General features: G+C 33.5%; 1 protein-coding gene across 1 annotated transcript in view; it reads left to right on the plus strand.

The window, feature by feature from the left end:
- Positions 1 to 19,267, plus strand: part of VhaSFD (V-type proton ATPase subunit VhaSFD) — a 130,790-nt gene that overhangs the window by 23,439 nt on the left and 88,084 nt on the right. The window contains exons 4-5 of the mRNA XM_090405842.1: positions 11,655 to 11,774; positions 12,158 to 12,262. Coding sequence (XP_090261968.1) covers positions 11,655 to 11,774; positions 12,158 to 12,262 — 225 coding nt within the window. The remainder of the gene's footprint in view (positions 1 to 11,654; positions 11,775 to 12,157; positions 12,263 to 19,267) is intronic.

The following is a 19,267-nucleotide window of genomic DNA, read 5'->3' on the forward strand; positions in this document are numbered from 1 at the left end:
TCTATTAATGTGTGGTGATCTAATCTTTCCATGTTAAGTGAATTCATGTTTTGTGTGAAATTTTGTGGCGGCATGATCGTAGTAACTTTTGTCGAATCATAGCCCAACTACTTGTATTAAGCTAATTTTAGTGTGTAAGTAATTTGGTTGAGTAATATGATATGTATCATGTTTAGAGAAATAATAAACCTTTTGTTTAATGAAAAAGAAAGTTGTCTGATAATGCTAATCCAATGCACCGCTTAGAAACATTCTAGCCTAACCACGCGGGGAATTAATGTTAAGAAACGGGAAGTTTAAGGAATTAATGTTGAGTAACAAGAAATAGTGTCACGTCTGCAATAGTTACACTTTTAGATATTTGAGTTCCTTTTCTCTGTTTATGTATAAATATCTTAAACTAAATATCCCAAAGGGCGCAGTTAAAATACAAATACTAGGGATACTACAGGGAACAATAGCTCAGATATTAGTAGAAATTTTAGTGATGTCTTGAAAGTAGAAGTTAGAAGAATATAGACGAAGGCTGTTTGAAAGACAAGCAAAATTGTAAGATAGGGACATAACAACATGATTTTTTAGTATTCATGCTATATGAATTGTGTTTTATTTTTATATTTAATTTTTATTATTTTTACAAGTATATTCTCTTCATCATCATCATAGTTTATTCACAATATGATACAATGTGAAAAGGGAAAAGAGATTTATATTAAAAATTAAATATTGTAAATTATGGTCTTCAAAGTCTCTCTATCTTGAGCTAACTGGTAGATGTCAGATGGAGTTTTACAGTTCAGTCCACTGATGGTTTCACATTGCTAAAATTGTTTGCATGATCTTCCTCTACTGCAATTGCCATCTTCTGGTTTATGCAGAATGAGGGATTCCAAAAAGGGCAAGACTTCAGGATATCTGAGTTGTAGTTTTTTATCTATATTGACAAGTGGTTCTTGCTTAGCCAGATTTTGCATAGCAGAGTTAGTGAGATGGTCCATCCAAGTGTATCCAAGGTTAGTCTGAGACATGTAATTCCAAAGGAATTAATTAGATCTGTAGTTCTTTTTTTTTTTTTTGGTGCTTATTGTCTAGGTTTGAGAACCATACAAGAAGATGGATCTACTGGTTGCATGGTATAGTCTTAATTTTGTCTTTAATGATATTAATGATGATTTCCAGATGGGGCAGAGTTTTTTATGGAAGACCAGCTGTTTACTTTTTCTAATATCATTTTCTGTATTGCTGATGTACTATCCAAGGTATTGAAAGTCCTTTACTCTTTCTAAAGCTTTATTGTTGATATGAAGTATAAAGTTTTTACAACCTATTGAGAATACTTTGGACTTTTGGATGTTGATCTGCAGACCAATAAGTTTAGCCTGTGCCTCTAGTATATTCTCTTGCTTCCTGCCTCTCTCTCTCTCTCTCTCACACACACACACACACACACACACACACACACACACACACACACACACACACACACACACACACACACACACACACACACACACACACCAATGAGTGAGTCGTGTGAGCTTTTATCAGTCTATATAAAAGGATAACATCATTTTAATTTGTAAAATAAAGAAATAATAACATTTCCATTTTGATATTTTTAATATTTCACTTTCCTTATATTATAAATTATAATTGAGAAATATTGCTCTGAATGTGTTGTATTTTTTTTAATGCAACTCTCACACATAAGTTGTAAACCTGCAGTACATTAAGTATTTTTTATTTTCATTTTTTAACATTTTTATTCATTTATTTTTTATATTTTTTATTTAAGTTTTTACATAATCCAAGAATCATGCTCTAGAGTCCAAACATGGAAAATTTTCAAGCAGTGTCAGGCCTCACAGTGGTCTCACATCAGATGATGAAATTTATCTCCCACCTAAATACTTTCATGAATGTGCAAGCTTGTGGCAGGATTCGAACCCTCAGTTGGAAAGTGGGCATGCTGACTGCTTGGCCAACTAAGCTAGAAAACACCACACACATATATTTTCCCCCCTCTCTTCTCTTCATTTACAATACTGCCATCTGTTGATTTTTTTATATCTGCTAACTGGTTTTTGCATATAAAATCTGCTAATGCCTTTTATTCCCTTATTGGGAGTTGGCAAGGCCTTTTAACCCTGTCTAGCTTTTGGAGAGTGAGTGGACAGACAGTTCGATCTCCACTGGTAGCCAATCATAGATATTTTTAATATTTCACTTTCCTTATAAATAACATTATAAATAATAATTGGGAAATATTGCTCTAAATATGTTGTATTTTTTTTTAATGCAACTCTCACACATAAGTTGTAAACCTGCAGTACATTAAATATTTTTTATTTTCATTTTTTAACATTTTTATTCATTTATTTTTTATTTTCTATGTCTATCACTAATTATAGGCAGCACCGATGAAGAGACAGGCAAACAAGTTGCCATCTCTTAGTACCTAACCCTACAGGATATGTTACTGTCTGAAATAATGTGGGTTCTACGGTCGATTTTCTTGAGTTTTCCATAAGAAAAATCCAAGTTTCCAGGAGGAAAAACATTGCTTGCCCATGCCAGAGATCAGCTAACTCAGGAACCGGTTAAAGTTAGACTTAGATAAAGTTCCTCCCATCGGTGACTACTCTACCTTCAGGCAGCCTAGTGCAGAGGATGAAAGTGCCACTTCTTCTGAGCTGCACAGGCCTAGTCTTTTTGTATTTCTTCCTAATTTACCTACTCTTTTTGAATCCATTATGATCTCTTTTTTACCCATTCATTTATGTGTTGTAATAGATATTTTTTATTCTATCAAAATTTGTTTTATAAACTATTTTTCCTTAACATTTTCATTTCACATTGGTATTTCTGATGTTTCTATTCTTGTTTTATATGCATAAGCTAATAATAGTCAGACTACTGATTTATAGATTCTTGCTTTTGTTTCTTTTGTTAGATCTTTGTTTACCATATAGTTGAATTTAAACATCCCGATAGTTTATTAGCCTTCATTGATTATTCATTCTGTGTTATGCAGTACATTTTCACTATAGAAAACTTCTAGGGCAGAATAGTTTGTTATAATGTATAGATAGTTTGCTATAGTGAATTTTCTTTAGCATTGTTCCTACAGGCAGTTAACTTGTTATAACAGCATTTGTTATAGTGAGAGTTGGCTGTATTTTCATTGTTGAGCTATTCCTAAGTATTTAAATTTCATTGCTTGTTCTAATATTTTTCCATTTAGTTCCATTTACACCTTATTGCTTCTTTTGCAGTTACCATTATTTCGTTTTCTTTATTCATTGCCTTTGGCAATTATCTCCATTTTCTGCAAATAATGCCACATCATCTACATATCCAAACAAATTCAAATTTTCTTTTTGATTTTTATTCCATTTAATTTTTGTTTCTTAAATTCTGTTATTATTATTTATCCATAACTATGTTAAATGGGGTGCTTAAGGGTCAAAGCTGTATAACTGAGAGGAGACCTCCACATAGTCTTTAAAGGAATGCAGAGAACTGACCAGGGCTTCTGACCTAATGTCCAATCTCACCTTCTCATGGTGCACCCTATTAGATACCTACTTGGATACTGAACGAATGAGGATGGGCTGGTAATTTGGTTTTTAGCCAACCAAATTGTATTCTTATTGGCTTAAGCCACAAATAAAATGATAGTATACCATGACAGGATTTCTGTTATGTTGTACCTGGGTTGGGATGTCGCCTGGTTAAACAAGGTCCCCATTGTTTTCGCCAGGGAACCAGGGCAAACAGCGAAAAGTCAGCTACTGGAACAAATCCTGAAACCCACCCCAACTCAACATCCAGAGTTCAAGATTGATCCTGTCAATATAAGAATCCTAAATGGCAAAGAAATGGAGCTGGCTTAGGAATTTGATAAGTACTAGATTGACTAATAGGGGTGAAAATTTATTACTTAGATCTTTCTAAGTAATAAATACAAAATACTCTATTCAGACAATAACAATCTGGGTAGAAGGAGTAGCTATAATATTCAACACTAAATACTAGGCTAATTTTCTTGAATGGCATGCAATATCAAGTAATGTGATGTGGGCAAATATGAGAATGGGGAACTGGACAATGAGACTTATTTGTGCCTATTGTCCCACAGAAGGTTCTACTAAGGTAGATGTGGAGGAATTTTTTGAGGATTTAAAGAAAGCAACTGACACAATGAAAAAGGAAAAGTTATTCCTTGTTGGGGATCTAAATAGCAGAGTAGGAAATGATTGTGAGACATACAAAAATATTTTGGGAAAATTTGGAGAAAAGAGCAAAGCTAATAATAATAGCAAATACCTGTTGGATTTCTGCTCAGGACATGGACTGGTTATTACTAACAATATTCCAACATAAAATGTGCACAAATTCACATGGAAAAAAGAGGCAAGGAATAAGAAAAGTCTTATAGACTACGTTATTGTTGATAGTGATGTTTTCTCACTGGTGCAGGACACTTAGAGTGTACTGAGGATTTGAAGTTGAAAGTGATCACCATTTAGTCTCGAGCAGGATAAAATTGAATTTCATATTGAAAAGAAGAACGTGTAAGAAAGTTTTAAAGCGAATAAAAGTTGAGCAGCACTCAGATGTGAACTATAGACTAAAATACACAAATATTATTCAAAAAAAAATGAAAGAGTTTGAGAACAAGAATCAAACTTTGGAGATTCAGTGACAAAATCAATTGATTGATTCAGCCAGAGAGACATGTGGTAAGGTTGTCTGCAAGGATAGAAAAATCCTTAGTGGACACAGGAAGTTAAAGAAGTGAAGGAAAAGAAGAAAGCATATCAAAAGTTCCTGGCGAATATGTCAGCTTGTGTTCTTAAAGAATACAGAAAACAAATGTAAGAAAGCTAAACACCGTGTAAAACTTAGCAAAACAAATGTCATGGGAAGACTGGCAAGAACATAGAAAATGAATATCAGGAAGGTGGCAAAATATTCTGGCAGCTGTTGAATCGTCCTGCTCTTTTTTTCTTTTTCTTCAATACCTTCCTGCTCTTTCATCCATTTCCTCAGAAATTGAGGAAAGAGCAGTAAAAGGAAATAGAGATGATAAAGGTGACATTAAAATCTGGAGAAAAATGTTTTCTCACTGGATATCATAAAGATATCCTTGATCTAGGGAGTAATTACTTCAAAAAATTGCTAAATGAAACAAGCAGTGACAGCACAGTGTTTAAAAACACTCAGTATGCATGCAATCATGAATATATATCATGATTGCATGCATATCGATGCTGTTAGCACACTCTCCCTCGATGAGTCTTTGGACTCCCTGGAGGTGTCAAATAATAATAATAGCTCATCTTGTGTAAATGTTTATTAAATGTTTTTTTTTTTTTTTTGTTTCTGATAGTGCTTTTATTTCTTCAGTATACAGTGATCCATCTTGTTTTGCATTACCATTTTCTATTGTTTCATATGCTACTTGTTTAATGCTCGTTTTAAATTTTTTCCATTAAGAATATATTTTCCTCATTTATTGATGACATCCCCCCCCCCCAAATAGTTCTTTTAGTATATTTGGGAAATTTTATGCTTTTGGTATACATATTGTTATCTTAAATATTCTTATGCTGTCTTCTTGTAATAATTGCACTTTAAATTTATTTTTGTATTTCTTTATATTGATTTTTTTCATTTTATTTTTATTTTGTTGGAGTCAAAATTTTCCATTAATATTCCATGATCACTTTCATTTTTTGTTGATGTTAGAACTTTATCCAGTACTCCATCTGATTTTACTATTCTATTTGTTATTATATAATTCACAGTAGAGGTATGTTCTCTGTTATTTCTCTACGTTGTCTTGTACTGAGTCTTGTGATTAAAAAAAATATTTAATCACAGATTTGTATTATTCATTCTAAATTTGTTATCTGTACAGAACTAAAGCAGTCTCATTCTATTTCAGCTTTTCATTTGTTTCATTCAATCTTTGACATGTTCCTAGTGTCACATATTTTCCAGTTCTTGCAATTAAGTCTCCTGCCAGTATTATCAATTCAGTAATTTTGTAATTTCCTAAAATTTATTACTGTCACATCAGCCTCCATTGAGTTAGCAGAGTCATCATGAAAGTTCACTCCACCAGCAACTATTTATCATTTTGAACCTTAAAATCCTTAACTCTCCCAGCATTCACAATGCATTCTAGAGCATGTTCCTTTCATCCACAGTTGTCCATGTAAAAAATGTACTCCTCATACCTTTACACAACTCCATGCAAACACAAGATGGCCTCTTGTTCTCACCTTCTACTCTTTTCATTATCCCCTCATTAATTTTAAAAATGCCTTTATCATATCACCTTGTTTTTGGCATAGCCAACAAACTATACGATTTACATCCCTTTAATCTTTCTCCATAACTGACATTCCAGAATCTTGATATTCCTTTGGTCACAAGTGACCAAAGGAATATCAAGACCTCTGGATTCTTCTGTTTCTGCATCATAATGAAAACTGGGTGACCATAGCCGAGCACAGTAGCCCAAGTGTGATATAACTAATGCTTTATACAGTGCCACAACCATTTCCTTATCCCTACTTGTCATTGTACTCCTTATCATAGCATCAATGTTATGTGCAATCTTTGCAACATTTGCTACGTACCCTCTAAACTTCAGTCCACTGTTAAGCTCACTCCCAGATCTTGAATCATTTCCACCAGTACCATAAACAGGTTTATATCTCTTGGACAGAAATTCTTAAATTTCTGTTTTTGGTTCTCTTTCTTCAAGGCTATAAGCACTGATTATATTTAGAGTTTTATTTTACAATTTTCTTCTTATTCTTAGTATTCTTTCAGATACATACTCCCATTCTTTTATCATTTCATTTTGAAATCCTCATGTATTGTTATTCCTACACCTACTTTAGCTTTATTTCTCCTATCCACTGAAAATTATGTGATATTTATTTAATTTATACATTTTTTTTGTTTCTGATATGCATGATATTTTTATATTTTTCTTATGTAATTCTTCAATTATTTCTTATTTTTGATTTAAAGAATAAATATTTCAGCTTTCCATTCTCAGTATTTTCCATTTCTAGTGCCTTTTCCATTATTTTCTTGTCAGATATGTTTGGACACGTCCAGATATATTTTATATTGTTTTTTTTTTTTTGAACATTTAATTTTTTACATCATATAAGTGGGTTGCTAATTGTATGAGATCGTAAACGTATAACCTGATTTTTGTGATTATATTTAGTGGAAATAATTCCTTTGATTTTTTTTTTTTTTTTCTACTTTTTTTGCTATAAGGAAAAAAAAATATATATATAGTAGGATTATCATAGGATCTTTATTTGGCATGAATCTGGTTTATCCTACAAGTTTTTGCAAATTAGTATAATTAGAGCTCTGCTCCAAACATTTTGGATTCTGAATTATATGGATGGTGTAGTTTAGATTGATCTTATAATATTTAAGTACTGGCTAAAGGAAAGGAATACCACTTGGTATTAAGGTGAAAATTTTCAATAGATAAAAAATTTAAAGCAAGACAGACAAGAATTTGAAAGTTAACTGTTAAATTAATAAGAAATGCATTGCTGAGACTGGTACTTTTTTTCAAGGTTTCCGAACACTTCTAATCCCATAGACCAGTGGTTCCCAAACTTTTTTGATTCTCGGTGCCCTTGCTGAATCCAGGTTTTCCCAAGGCACCCTATATCAAATTCTAACAAGTACACTTTGCGAAACAGCAAATAATTTTTTTTAATTAAAGGGTTAGGTGACATGTATTTAAGATCACAAAAAAAAGTAATTGAACAAATTCAACTAATTATCATTAGTGGGATGGATGAGCCTGTTGATCACCACACATTTTCTCAAATCTTAGAATCAAACTGGACACAACCACCCTCATTTCCTACTCCACATTGATTTTTGCGCGATACTTAGTTTTTATCACAGCGACCACCGAAAATCCAGCTTTGCACAAATAACAAGTCGCAAATGGAATTAAAATTCTCTGAGCTTTTTCACTCAGACAGGGATATTCATCTTTTACTGATATCTAAAATTCAGTTAATTCCATGCTACTAAATTTTGTTTTCAACGTATTGTCGAAAGACAACTGAATAAGATTCTTTTCTTCTGAAGCAGTAAATTCAGATGGAGCACTGGCATTAAATGGATCTTGAATCCATGCAAATTTATCGATATTATCATTTTGAAAATATTTCTCAAACCAGGTGATAAGCTGTGATAAGAGTTCTTCAAAAATGGATTTCATACCTCGAGAGAAATCAACTCCATTGGAGGTCAAAAACTGTTGCAACAAGGGGAAACATTCTTTGCCTCCGTCTTCATTCATTTTTCTTTTCCATAGTTTTAGGTTTTTTATAAAATTTGAAATTTTCTCAATCGACTTTAAAAGGTGCATGTTGCATCCCTGCAGGGAGAGATTCAGAGCATTCATCTTTTCAAAAATATCACATAAGTATGTTAGTTTTACCAAAAAATCTTCATTCACAAAATTTTTGGTATACTTGTGGTCTTCCTCTTTTAGAAAAATATAAATTTCCTGTTACAGTTCAAACATACGAGACAAAACATTACCACAAGAGAGCCATCACGAAGTGCTGTAGTACAACAAAGACGTGTGCTCAGATCCCGTATCCTCACATAGTTTTTTGAAAAACCTTGCCTTCAACGGCTGAGTTTTTATAAAGTTTACTACATTCACTACATATTCTAAGACCTGGTTCAATGTAGGACTCAGATATTTTGATGCGAGTGCTTCCCTGTGAATGGTGGCGCAATGGGTCCACAGTGCATCAGGGGCTTTGCTTTGAATAAGTGCCTGCAATTCTCCATAACAGCCGGACATAGAATGAGCACCATCAGTACAGACACCAATGCACTTAGTCCACTTCAAATTATTTTCGGATATAAAAGTATCAAGGATCTCGAACAAGTCTTGAGCCTTAGCACCAGCAGTGATACTTTTACAAAAGAGAAGGTCTTCTACAATGTTATTACCATCTATAAACCATACATAGCAAATCAAGTGAGCATCATTATTATTATCTCTGGCCTCATCCAGCTGCAACCCAAATTCCTTCCCTTTTATTTTTTCAATTAATTGATCATTGAGGTCCTCTGCTATGTGCTCTATTCTGCGACTGATGGTGTTATTGGACAAAGACACTTTTGAATGCAGCTTCCTAGCAGACTCACCGATCATAATGTTCACCATATCTATAGCAGCCTGTAGAATGAGTTCTTTTGCGATGGTATGAGGCTTCTTATATTTTGCAATTCTATATGCCACCTTGTAAGATACTAGCAAAGCATTGCTTAGTATTGACGCCTGCTTATAAAACTACCTTTTTGTTGATTTAGCTCTTTTAACTTTCTGGTAAAGTAGTCACGAGATGTACTAACCATGCTGGGATGATTGGTTTCTAAATGGTGTTTCAACTTACTTGGTAGCATGCACTCTGGTGGCAAAACTGTCATACACAGCACACGCTGCGGCCTCCCTTCACCATTGACTTCTGTCAACATAAAACCAAAGTCCAAATAACTGTCATCATATTTTTGATATTTACACTTCTTCACACTCTTGCCACTATTTGACGGTGTGTCTTCTTTATTTTCTCTCTCACACAACGCTTATTACTGTTTAGTAAAAACCGATCCATTTTTAAAAATGCATACGAGAAGAAATACTTCAAAAACTTCACTTGACTAAATCACAACAATATTCAGTTGATACAATCTCCGAAAACTAATTCAACACTAAGACCGATTGAAACTGACAGCTATTTATATATGAACACAAAGTATCGAGAAACTACTAAAACAATCGAGAAACTTAATTATTGTAGAGCGCCATCTAGTAACCATTTGTAGAGGCTTCTGTGAACAGTTATTGCTAAGTGAGTTACTGGTTTGCACCAGGTCCACTAAATGTCACGTCCTATCACATTGAATTGAAAATGGAAATAAAATTATGAAAATTTTGTAATCGCGGTGCCCTTGTGAGGAAGCCGTGGCTCCCCCAGGCGCCATGCCATACACTTTGGGAACCACTGCCATAGACTGATTTTAATTATATCTCATATACTACAATCTCCATGGTCACTCTAATAGTTCTCAGATTTGATGCTCCTCCCTTTATTTATTGATAAGTTAAGGCTGCCATACATAGTCTTTATTATTATAATTAAAAAATCCATTTTTTAAAAATATTTTTTTCGTGATCTAGATGCCTCCGATCTCATAGAGAGTTTTTGATTAATTGACAGTAGAGTTCTCGTGATTACATTTAAATGCTTCCTCTGTTATTAGCTGATGACAATACAGCACAATCTTTATTATTATGAAATTCAAATTTATAGAATCATCTGTGTTAGCAGCAGCCTTTGCAATTGATTTTAATTGATACAAAAAAAGAAAAACAGGTAAAGATTGTAGCCCAGGATAATTTGGAACTCAACAGACTAACAAAATGTTGTTTGTAATGATGACCTTTTGTACTGCACTGAACATTCAGAGGTAAATAAATGGATGATCTTTGAATGTTCAGAGCTGATACATAACAGTTCAAGTCGCTTCAGGCCTCCAATAATTAGGACAGTGGCCTCTCCAACCTAAAATACTCCATGTAGTAACCCTTGGAACAATATTAGTGACGCTAATTTTTAAATCAAGAAGGAAAATATTTTGATATCATATCATTTGGTAAAAAAAAAAAATTTGTCTTAACATGAGGAAGTTTTTTCTCCTATAATAACATATTTTACATTTATTCTGCATTTGCAAAATATTATATTATACTCAGCATAAACAAATAGTTTCTTTAATGGCTCATTTTAATGTGTATGTGAGTGGTAAATCTTAGGTTTGCCACTCCCGTAGCACACTAAACATCGCGTGGTGTGATTTAATTATTGCATGGAGTATTACATTGAATTGGCTTAGTGTCATTTACTGCTGCTGACTTTTGTCAAACAAAAGATATTTTACTAAAATATTAAAATATAAAAGCATCATTTTGGCAGGGTCTTTTATAATGAGGATTTGGACATCTGTCATCATTATTTAGCCAAATGAGAAAGAAGAAAACATAAAAGTTTTCAATTTTACCAGAGTTTTTGAGAATAACTTTCAGCATAAGAATTTCCTTAGAATATCACTTAAAAGATGTGAGCTCTGCCCAAGAACCCTAAAAAAATACATTTTGTTAACAAAGTTGTGTGTGATTGAACAGCATAGATGTTATTTCTATATTCAGTGCATACAGTTAGTTAATGTCATCTACTTTTGCATAAAGGCAAATTTAGTTTTGTACAATCTAATAGTCAAAGGCCTCCATTTAAGCTAGGTATCATAATTACAGCTTATTGTGGTAATTGCTAATACATACTATTTTTAAATAGCAAGTAGAAAAATATAATGGTTGTTAATTTTTGTTTAATAGCAGTTACTGTACTTAGAAAGGTAAAGTGAAGAAAGGTTTCTGATACATCTCATGGATGTAGCAGAAACATTTGTTCATTACAAACTGGATCTTTTCTTGTTAATTTGTTAATTAATTTAATTCATTTAACCTTTCCTTATGCATACTTAATTATATTTTATTAATTTTTCAGGAGGATAAGAGTAGAGTTGAACTCTTCAAACATACTAAATATTCTAAAAGGAAAAGTGATTCAGTGTGGAGCCCATTTCTTAATCTTCTAAACAGATCTGACAGTTTTATTATGAACATGGTAATTTGACTTTTTCAGTTTTACTGCAATGAGAACTTTTTCTTTTCCTTTGCTACAAGTAATTTTCACTATAGCAAACATGTTTATAGTGAACTCACTCAGTCTAACAAACCTAAAGAAGTTCCAGCTAATGCTTTATACTTTTCTAAGTGAGTTATTATGATGACCTATTCCTTTAGTAATGAGTTTTGTTATGGTAAGAGTTCATTATGCTATGAAATTTACTATCATGAAATGTAGAATTTGACAGTAAATAGAATTCCATTTACTGTCAGATATCATGAAGTGTACATTCATCTTTTACAGTAATACACAGTTGAAAATTAGAGCAAATTAATATGCAAATAAAAATATTACTTTTTCTTATATACTTTATTTTTCAGACTAGTCGAATCATTGCCAAAATTGCCTGCTGGAGCTCTGAATTAATGGATGGTCCTGATCTACACTTTTATTTAACTTGGCTAAAGGATCAACTTAGAATGCCTGTGAGTAAATAAGTTATTTCTTTAGAATTTTAGATTATATTCTATTTATTAATTTACTTCTATACTTATTAAATAGTTTTCGTTGCTCTAATATGAGACCATAAACTTCTTTATTGCAGTGGCGTGAAAAAAAAACACTTTTTATTCTTTGGATCAGGTTTTTAACAGTTATTTTGATGGGATTGTCATTTTAAAAAAAAGAAAGAAAAATAACCAAATAAATAATAATATATTTATATACATATTATTATTTATTTATTTTTCTTTTCTTTTTTCTTTTTTTGAAATGACAATCCCATCAAAATAGCTGTTAAAACCCTAATCCGAAGAATAAAGTGTTTTTTTCAAGCCACTGCAAGTATACAATAAAGAGGTTCTCTTTATTGTATCTCATATTTATCTCATAACAGAGCAATGAAAACTATTTAATAAGTGTGTGTGTGTATATACATACTAGGGGAGCTATGCCTATGCCCCCCCCCCCCCCTTGTTCCGGACTGGCAGGCCGGTTCTCCTTGAATTCTGATGACTCGAATTTTGAAGACTTGACACTCAGGTTTAGCCCCCTGAGTTTTCAAAACGTGACATACAAACGTAACCGAGACATAAAAATGCTTATTGTTTTATATATATAGGGTAGATGTGTGTATATATATATTTTTTTTTTTTTTTTTTTTTTTTTAATGATTAAATGACTGAAAGCCAAGAGATAAAAGTAAAAAATAATATTTAATTGAGTAGATTGTAAGACTAGTTTCATCTTCATAGAAGACTTCTTCAGGTGCATAACAAGAGGGAACAACCAACAAAAAATTGCAAAAGAACAAAAAAAAAATCTATACATTAAAGTGTTAGTGTATTAACATGTGAAGCTGTTCTGTGTATCTCCACATTATTGGGCATGCACATACTTTCAACATCTCATGAATGCCAAAGTTGGATGGCAGAAATGGCAGTCAGAGATTATAGTTGAGATTGGTGTTGAGATGTATTTGACTGAGGACGATGTCTTTGGATTCCAATTCATCATATCATCAAAAGATGTTTTCAGATTTTGTTCGATAAGACTGGATGAATGAAGTTTTCTTCATTAGCATCAGCAGAATTTAGGACTTGGTTCGAGAGAGCACCAGCTGTATGTGAAATCTTTTTTTTATGTTCCTCAAGACGTAATTTGATGGATTTTTCCATCTGCCAAAATAAGGTTTATTACATTTGCACCAAATTCGGTAAACGCCGGGATATTTTATGTTATGTTTTTGTTTGGGCCTACTGAGCAAGGAGCGGATTTTCAGAAGAGGAGTAAAAGAAGTTCGGATGTTGTATTTTTTAAGAACTTTGGCCACTTTTGGTGAAACGGAACTGATATATAGTAGGAATATGTATCCTTTTTTACTATTTCTATCTTCAATATGGCGAGGAGGTGGTGGATTGAAAAGTAACTTATTAACTGTTTCTTTTGAATAACCATTTTGTTGAAATGTAAGAAGAAAGAAGTTCTTTGTTAATATCTTCTTCTTCACACAAGAGTGAGCGAGCACATTTGCCTAGCGTAGAGATAATGCCTTCCACATTACCAGGTCCATAGCAACATTCAACTAAATATTTCATTCTGTCCATCTCTACCTCACACTATACTGCTTCAAAACCACTAACACTATTTGTCCCTTGTATCTTGATCTTGGTTGGGCACAAATTCTCTCTTTTTTTGTCCTGTCTATTCTCACAAAAAAACACCATATCCCTTCATTTCTGTTTTCTGTCGGTATATTATACTCATCCAACTGCATCTCAGCCTGATAATTTTTGAGCGGATGAACTTGATCAATGCAACAATTTTGTTCTCCTTATTTCAGATACCTCTGGCATTCTTATACAAACATAATATTGAATTTCTGGTTCTGTAACAACTCTTCCATGGACATGACTTCTCAGATATGACTCCTCAAATGTAACTCCTGTTGCCATTCTCTCTATCACCACCAATTCTATAAGCATTCCCAGACCCAAATACCCTCCTCATATTCAAAGCCATCTCAATCCTTTCTTGTCCATTCACATATTCACTTCTGAATGCAGCATGCACACTTCTCATGATTGTCTCTGTCCACCTGATTCCCCCCCCCCCCCATCCATTTCTTTGTCTGTCATTCTTTTCATTCACACTATTTACTTCTCCATTCACAAGCTCTATTACCTTACTTCTCTGATCTTCCACACCACCTTTTACTTCCTCAGATCTTCTGTTCACTGTAATCATTACACTCTCTCCCTGCAACAGTCTTTCTAGCTGACTCAGACCCAAACTATTTAAACGCAGTCGATTTCTATGACAGTTCCAGTTCATACCACATATTCATCAAATGTTAAATATCTTTTTGGGTTCCAGGTTCTCTGCTGTTTTTATAGCAACTGTTGGTATGTTCAGTGTCACAAAAAAAAAAACACTTATGCCCTGTGTACTGAAAATATAGGTTTTTATTCCAAGTAGAAAAGTGTTCCAAAATAGAACAACATATTTTGAAAAACATCAGTTTTGCTGTATATTTATATAAGGCTGGTTTCAGCTGTGTGAAATATCAAAATTTAGGTTTGTTGTATCTTTGTATAAGTATGATCAAAAAAAAGAACTTGTGCCAGGTTTAAGCCCCCCCCCCCCACCCAAGAAGGTATTTTGTTAATTTCATATTTTACTTTGTAATCAGTTATGATTTATAAGTCCTTCAAGAACTTGCATTGAGAGACCATTAGATCTATTGTGATATAACCAAGCCAAATGAGTTGTTTCTTTTGATCTTTGTTCTGATATTATTCCTTGGACCATTGAAAGAACTAATTCTTTATCTTTGTTTCAAAATTTGTGACAGGATCAGTGTGTGATATCTTTAGGAGTCATCTATAGCACCATATTTCAGATGTCATTAACCTCTTTTCATCTTCTTTTAAGAAGAAACACAAGTTTCACTTCCATATTACTTCTATAGTACTGAATTAATTAGCATGTCAACAAGGCTTAATACTGCTGTTATTGCTGGGAGAGAGAGTAACGACTACTGTAAACAGAAGATATGAGGAAGTAAGAGATGATGTGGAGAGCAGTAAAGTAAGGTAGAAGAGCTCGAAGTAAGTAGTGTGAATGAAGAGATTTTGCAAGTTTTTTTGTTCTAGTATCTGGCTTGTCAAGTAGGATATTTTCAGTTTCTGCCACAGTACTTCCTTTTTCGTATCACAGGTATTTGACATTGTTTTTGATTTTTTGGTACTTATGGTTAAGCCACTTTTTTTAAGAGTATGAGCTAACTTTGTTGTGATTTCCTCAATATCTGATTTGTTTTCTCTTAGGAGATCAGTATCATCAGCAGTGCTTTTTTTTTCTGGCGGTACGCAACGGTATGCAGTACCGGCACCTTTTTTTCTTAAGTTTTTAAAAATTTGCGATTTATTGACAGCAAAATGTATTATAAATATTCCGTTAGATGGCACTGTGTTCACAAATTGAATTTTCAGTTTGATTACTATAAGTTGGTATCCTGCTTTCCTAACTAACTATTTCCAGTTGGTATGCAACCAGAAATAGTTAGTTGTGTTCACTTCCGATTGCTTCCAATATCAGTTTGAGTTCTATATTTACTCTGCAACAGGCAGGTGTTTACGTGAGTTTGAATTAATCTAAATTAAATCACTGCAATCATTGTTCAACATGAGTAAAATAAGTAGTTACTTTATGCCAATGAGTAAAAAAAAGGAAGGCTGAAGAAGCAGAAATTGTTGAATCTACTTGTGATCCTGTAAAACAGAAAACTACCACTGAAAATACACTTGGTGAAGAGTATCACGAAACCACGTGGTCAAAAGGAAGCAGATTTTGATAATGATTGGCCCAAATGTTGGACTTTTGCAGAAAAATGACTTCTGTGAGAGAAACGACTGGCTGTATGTCAAGAATAAAATGTTGGACTGTAGAGTGTGTCGTGATGTTTGAAGTCTTGCCATCAATTAACACATGGGAACGAAAATTTCAACAGAGTGGGCAAATGGTAAAATCAGTCGTTTTGGAGAATCTCACAAACAACAGTTAATGTCATTAAGAAAAAAGATTTATGATCATAAGGAGAGCACACAAAGCTTGCCAAAAAATAAAATCTGAAGCAAAAATAAAACATTAGAGAAAGTTTTCCTCAATACTTTGTCTCATAATAAAGACGTAACAGGAAAAGTGTTTCGAACCACTCACAAAGTTGCGAGGAGAAATCAATCATTTAACAACTTTGAAGACGAAATAATTTTATAGGAACTTAATGGCCTGGACATGGGATATATTCTTCAATCTGCAAATGCTCATTAATGTTGTGAGCCATATCATAAATGAAATGAGAAAAACATTAATAGACAATATAGTGAACCCCGAGAACAAAATATCATTACTTATATCAGATGTAACTGCTAGAGGAATTCTAAACTCTTTAATTAGTCATCTTGAGTGTTTAGGATTATCTGAAGATTACTTAAAAGAGTATTTATTGTCTCTAACTTGTGATGATGCAGCCATGTTGTGTGGTGTGCATAATGGTGTAAGGAGGCTAATGCAAGAGAAGTTTCCTAGTGTTATTTTCTGGCATTGTGCTAGCCATCACCTTGAATTGTCTGTTAGTGACACAGTGAACAGTGTGGCAGGAGTGAATCGCTTTAAGAGTTTCATGGACAAACTGTATGTGACTTATCATATTTCACCTAAGAATGCTAGGGAACTACAGGAATGTGCAACAACTCTAGAACTTCAACTTCTTAAAATTGGCAGAATTTTAAGCACTTGCTGGGTTGCAACTAGCTTTCGCACTGTTTCTGCAGTGTGGCAAGACTTTGAAGCCCTCATCCATCACTTTCTGGAGGCAAAAGAAGACAGCAGAAGCAAAATAGATCGCTTTCTTTATGAGGGCCTTTTAAGAAAAATAACGTCATGCAAGTTTGTTCTTGATTTGGGCCTTATGTGTGATGCTCTCCAAGAACTTAGTGAACTAAGTCTAGATTTATAAGAGAGAAATATTGACTTGTACAAAGCAGACAGGAAGATAAAGAATACAATTCAACTTTTTGAAGAAAGAATTGAAAATCCTGGTCCGTACTACAGTATTTCTCTTCAGAGTCAGAACATGAAGTTCAAAGGGATTGAGGTCCACAAAAATGAAAGACACAGTCCTGCAATAAGTTCATCTGCTTTCTATAAAAGTCTGAAAGAAGCTGTTGGAAAGCGTCTGCTTGAAGGAGATGATGCTGATTTGCCTGAATGTGCTAATATTTTAGATTCCAAGTATTGGCCAAAAAATCCTGGGAAGCATCTGACATTTGGTGAAGCTGAAATTAAAAAGTTAGCACGCAAATTTTGCTTGAATGAAAGAGAAGCAGTTCATGGTTTCTGTGAATATCTTCAAGAAAATAAAGTCCCGGACATACTACGTCCTCTAAAGCGCATTTTGGACACAATTGCAATATCTTCCAGTGAATGTGAAAGGAGTTTCTCTCAGATGAATCTTATAGTAACTTCATCTAAGTCATCTCTGCTTATACAGACAACTTCTGCACTGATGTTCATCAGAATAGTAGGGCCTCCTCTCACTCAGTTCAACCCTAGCAAATATGTGGACTCATGGATGTCCCGAGGTCGTCATTCTGCAGTTGATACCAAAAGCAAGAAGCGATCTAGAGATGACAAGAGTATATCGGAGGACATGTTAAAAGTGTGGAAGTTGCTGTAAGTAATTATTTCACCATGAAGATTACTTCATGGTGAGTACCGGCACCTTTTTTTCCAGAACAAAAGCACTGATCATCAGCAAACAGGAAATATTACTTTTACCTACTAGAGCAGTTTTTTTTTTTTCAAACTTTATATATTAAATACATGTTTAGTTGTTGTTTGAATGAAATTCAGTGGAGAGTTCCAACCACATGGTTTGAACTATTTGAATTTAAACGTTTAATACAAACAGTTCAAACCATGCAATTGTAATGAGATCATGCTTTCCTCCAGGCATTACCCTAACAGAGTTTAGTTGATACATGCAGAGACAGATTTTATTTAAATCTTTTTTTTTAAATATTTTAGTTATTGAAAGATTAATTATAAAATAGACCTGCACTTATCTGCATAAAAATTGACAAAAATATAAAAAGTAAATAAACAAAAGGTAATCAAAGTTATCTCTGAAAGACCTGGGAGCAGTGGTGAGCTATAAGGGGCTCACGGGGGCCCTTTGTTAAATTTTTCTCAAATTTGCGAGCCCCTTGTTCTTCTTGTTTAATAATCTTGTAGAACTAGAAAATACCACCGTGGAATGTATACATGTTACTATAATTGCATGTATACATTCAATTACTGATAACTATATAAAAAAATCATTGCATCGAATTTTGTTCTGATGGAGTTAGTGTAATATTAGGAAACAAATCAGGTGTTGCAATCAAATTTCTACAAAAATTTCCCAACGTTGTGATTTGGCATTGGCTCATCATTTACACTTAGCATTAGATGATTCAATAAAAAACATTAAACAAATATATCATTTTGAAATATTTATGAATAAATTATATGCTTTTTATCATCAATCACCAAAAAATCAATATCTTATTAAATCGTATTTAATGAGAATTAAATACGATTGCAAAAGACCTTGGTATCGAAATTTTAAAGATCGGCCGTGTGTTTGGACCACGATCGGCAACTTGCAGTTTACGAACGGCTCTTGCTTTGTGGAGAAATTTCCCAGCTTTATGCAAGCATTGTGCATCGAACGATAAATATAAGGGCTTTTTAAACCGACTTCTCAATTTGGAATTTTTAAAAGATCTAACACAGCGGTCGGCAGCCTTTTTGGAGTGAAGAGCCATTTTTTAAATTATATCTGTTAAAAAAATTTAGGGAGCTGCACGCAGTAATGGGCAACAAATGGTCCACGGGCTGCATGCGACCCTCTCAGGTTTTTTGTGCGGTCCACGGTGTTCGTTTTG

The sequence above is a fragment of the Typopeltis vanoorti genome, chromosome 15 (assembly GCF_054136105.1).
Source record: "Typopeltis vanoorti isolate ZY-2024b chromosome 15, IOZ_Tvanoo_1.0, whole genome shotgun sequence".
Classification (NCBI taxonomy): Eukaryota; Metazoa; Arthropoda; class Arachnida; order Uropygi; family Thelyphonidae; genus Typopeltis; species Typopeltis vanoorti.